Below are 4,613 nucleotides of genomic sequence, written 5' to 3'. Positions count from 1 at the left end.
GGTCGAACCGCCCCGCACATTACTAATTTTACCCTTACCGGGGATTTTTGCTTTCATTTTTAAATTTTGTTGATTTTGGAAACTTTATTGATTGTTTTCTTATTATTTTACTCAAATGCTTCAAAAAGTATCAGACTATCAGACAACATGATAAAACGTCTCTTTATTTATAAACTGGTATCCTCTCCTCAATATCGGAAGGGTACTAAACGGGGTTATTTTTAGGTTTCATATCACATGACAAAACAATGTGATCATGGGTTGGAAATGGAAATGACATTTCTTACCAATTGTTGTAAGTTTAATAGTTTTTTAAATGTGTCTTTCAATTTTGTTTATTTGAGTTGCACGCTTGGAAAAGGTATATATTTTTTCTAAACGTTATTCATTGGTTAATATTATCGACTACACTAAATGCCCTTTCCGAGGTGGGAGCTAGATCAAACAGCTGTATTCACTGGTATTTATCAAATGCAAGTCCTTGAACATGTTGAAGACTTCTGTTTTCACATACTCATAACTTATGAGCTTTAGAGTTTTCTGAATGATTTACCTTGTCGCTATTTAACGTTAGACAGAAAAATTAAAAGAAAGAAACAAAACAAAAACAAAAATTACCTCAATCATCAATGTTTGCATTTTTCACACTAAAGAAGTAGATAAGCTTATATAGCTTACTCATTGAAGTACGTGGTTCAAGATATTTTAAGCAAATTTTATACTCATAGTCTTAGTAAATGTTGATGTACAGAACATCATTGATCTAACAGCTTTTTAGCCGGGCTTATTGCTCAAAGAGCAATTGCCGGCTTATGGGATCCTGTTCAAGGCAGGATGTTGACCCCATAGTCGCCATTTTACAGTTACGTGCAAAAATATAGTTCTTACTCTCAACCGCTTTTGAGATAATACAAACGCTAAATAAAGCAACAAAAATAAAACAAGTTTTATCTATGTAAAATAAACATTAGTAGTAATGACTGAAAACTTCATAAGTCAAAGAACATAGTTCATTAGCGTAAGGATTTTTGATAATCAGTGTTACTGTAGTTCTCTACACATACGAGGTAAAGCAGGAGAGGGAACCAGGCTGACCTGTTTGTTTACATTCAGCTGCGGTACCAGATTAATTCTGATTCTGACAAAATCGGACCGTGGTATTAGGATTGAAAAACTCACTGTCAGTTTCTTATCATTTATATTGAGTTTTAAAATAATTTTTTCTTCAGAATATAAACGTGATTCAGGCCATCCTTAAAAAATTGTTTGTTTAGAATTGCCGCCTGAAGGTTTTCAGACAGAGGAGGGAGGGAGGGAAATTTTTTTTTTTGTTTTAAATGGAAGAAAAATTTTAATTTTTTTTATAAATATCTCTGAGTAAACAGTAAATACATTTTCTGACTTTAAACAAAATATCTACAATTAACAAAAAAACCCATAATTTTACATAGATATCTACACTATATTTCAGTGTTTTGTATGGTGCATGTGTTACATGTAATGGGCAAAAAAATTGATCAAATAAAAAAAAAATTCCTACTTTTGATCAATAAAATTTTTTCAGGAGGGGGCATTTCAATGAGGCGGGAGGCAATTCCAAACAAACTATAATTTTATTTTGGCCTCATGTAAGAAATCATTCTACTCTGTAAATGAGACCGGCTCTCTGTACTTCTGAGTACTTTGATTTAACCTTGAGCTGGCAGGTAGTTCCTCATTTTGAGTGAACTATCTTAATATATTGGTTTCAAAGAATTTTATCGATGTGTTCAAGTTATTTTATTTCCTTTTGATACAAGGATACATGAAAGTACAGCTGCATGTACATGAAAGTGTAAAAAAAAACATGTTGGAGGATCAGATTTTAGCTGAAACAATTGAATTTGTAGTTTTGTTTATTAAATATGAGTGCATGGGTCGACTGAAGAGCAAAAAACAAATTGGTATGGCTTATATATCTTTAAATGTTCTAAACACATTATTGATATAGAGCTAGACATAAATTATTGTCTTTGAAACCAATATGCCATGTAAAATAAAGCATAGTCATGTCAAGGTCATGATAATTTGACCTAACACCAACTATTCAAAAGTTATGGCTAGGTATTAAGTTTGATAATTTATTGTAAAAGTGGAGCAAACTCAAAGATCCAGGCCAAGAGGTCAAATTTGGGGTACCTAAGGAAAGGTCTTGTTAGAAAGATTGATTGATTGTATGTTGTTTAATGTCCCTCTCAAGAATTTTCACTCATACATGTATGGATACGCCACCACTTGCCAGTGGAGATCGAGGTACAAATTTTGTTCTATAGTTGGCACTTACGGACATTGAGCATTGTGGGGTCTTTTTCATGCCAGCACCGACTGCGACACGAGACCTCTGTTTATATGGTCTCATCCGGCGTCAATACGTGCAAATTTGTTCGCCCATGACAAAATTTGTGCGTCTCAGGCGGTTTGGCGCACGGTTATTTCAAACACTGCAACAATATTGAATTTTGCTTCAATCAAAGCTTATACGTTTATAAATAGTTCTTCCATCGCAAATGTGAACAATAGAAATTTATAAACATTCTTTGTTCTGTCATTGAAATAGTTTAATACAATTTTACAACAAAAAATTCTGACATCAAAGTTGCAGCTCGTATTGCTTTAATGTAGAAACGGTCAAGACAATTGCAAATGTCAAGTCCCTTTTGCTTGCATAATGTGATTTATCTATAACTGATGTCACCTTTTATCAATTACATATAATAGCAAATGTACCTAAAACTGTTGTTCCTTTCAGATAAAATCATCAGCTGGATTGTATTGTTGCATTTGATATCAGAGGCCAGAGGTATAGGTTATGAGCTGTCAACTAATTGTACAGTTCACTATGTGACTTGTGCAGTGTGCAGTGCTGGTTCTTTTGCAAACAGTTGTAAGTACACCGTTTTATTTGTTGAAACAATGTAAAGTGTAAAAAGCATAAACTGACCCAAACCAGTTATACTCAAATAATTTGGCCAAGAATTAGAGTCATTCCTTTTAATTAGGTCACCTGAGTAAACTCAGGTGACCTATTGCTATCCCTTTTTGTCCGTCGTTGTGCATCATGCGTTAGCATTTGACCATTTTCAGCTTTTCTGAAACCGCTGAACCAATTTCAACCAATTTTGGCACAAAGCATATATGGGTGAAGGGGAACATAAATTGTGAATTTCATGGTCCCTGTCCCCCTAGGGCCTGGGGGGTGGGGCCAAAACCACTAAAATTAGTGCAATCTTTAAAAATCTTCTTCATTACTCCTGGACATCAAGCATGCAAACTGTTGGCATGAATGTAATGAGCATTAAGTCCTCTAACAAAATTGAGAAATTCATGGCCCTAGGGTCAGGGGTTCTTAAGTGCTAGGGTGGGGCAAAATAAATTATATAGTGAAAATGCATTATTTCATTGAAATTCTTCTTTTCTGCTCCTGGGCATTAAATAAATTAACCAAGTGCATAGTTAAGTTGAATATATATGGCTGCCTCTTCCAAAATTATGAATTTCGAGACCCCAGGGTCAGGGGTTCTGGTGCTAGGGCGGGGCTTTATTGATTATATAGTGAAAATGCATATATTCTTTGAAAATTCTTCTTCTTTGCTCCTAGACATTAAATAATCTAACCAAGTGCATAGTTATATTGAATAAGGCTGCCTCCTCCGAAATTTGTGAATTTCATGGCCCCTGGGTCAGGGGTTCTGAGAAAATTCGGACAGATATAGCAGAGAGCTACAGATCCAAGTGTTGTAAAAACCTTCGATTTCAGATTTATGCCAACAATTTTTTGTCGCTACCGAAGGTATTTACTTCGTGTAGTTTAAGCTTTCTCTGGCTTTTAGAATGGTATCCTATAATAATCCATATATTTAACTCCTATATTTGATGCTTTGTTTACCTTTTAACGATCAGAAACAGTCCTGTATATAATTTTTTAATGTCAGTTTAAAAAAGTTCCATTTCAGCAGACATTTTTCTTCTAATTCTGTGAAAAAAGATGGGAATTTTAATCACTAAACATAATTATATTCAATTTTAAAAATTAAAACTGAGCAATAAAATATAATCAGTAAGGACATAGCACAACTTACATGACTATTACAAAATACATAGATAATTTTATTTTAACATGCTGATTTTTCATTCATTAAAAGTTTTAATTTGAAGTGTTATTTGAAGTAGCATTGAGGCAAGAACTTTGAAATAGCTAGATTATAAAACACTTAGTTTTTTATGAAATTCATGCATTAAATGACTATATAAGACTTTTTTGATGGACTTGTTTAAGAATCCAATATATCGCATATCGCTTTAAAAAATACTGTATCGTATGACATATCGAAATGTTTTGCTCAATACACAGCCCTACCACAAACAGCCATTTGTTAGCGTTGAGAGGTAAGTAGAAGTTGAATGTATGATGAATTATAAAATACTAGTGTTGGCAACGAGTACCCGGTTAACCGGTTAACCGTCGAATGATGCAAGTATCGGTTAGTAAAACTGCTATTCGGTTACTCGGATAAAATACATTTTTCATATTTAATACGTATAAGATAATTTTTATGTTATTTGTAAATGTATAT

General features: G+C 33.4%; 1 protein-coding gene across 1 annotated transcript in view; it reads left to right on the top strand.

Moving 5' to 3' along the window:
• The first annotated feature begins 212 nt into the window (after positions 1-212).
• The window catches only part of LOC134283845 (sushi, von Willebrand factor type A, EGF and pentraxin domain-containing protein 1-like), an 82,307-nt gene continuing 77,906 nt past the window's right edge, over positions 213-4,613 (top strand). Inside the window, exons 1-2 of the mRNA XM_062766363.1 lie at positions 213-295; positions 2,789-2,923. Coding sequence (XP_062622347.1) covers positions 238-295; positions 2,789-2,923 — 193 coding nt within the window. The 5' untranslated portion in view covers positions 213-237. The remainder of the gene's footprint in view (positions 296-2,788; positions 2,924-4,613) is intronic.

This window comes from Saccostrea cucullata, unplaced genomic scaffold (assembly GCF_032062105.1).
Source record: "Saccostrea cucullata isolate Sc308-1 unplaced genomic scaffold, CSIRO_AGI_Scuc_v1 ctg146, whole genome shotgun sequence".
Taxonomy (NCBI): Eukaryota; Metazoa; Mollusca; class Bivalvia; order Ostreida; family Ostreidae; genus Saccostrea; species Saccostrea cuccullata.
Note: the sequence above shows the minus strand (reverse complement) of the source record. Positions and strands in the feature narration are given on the sequence as shown.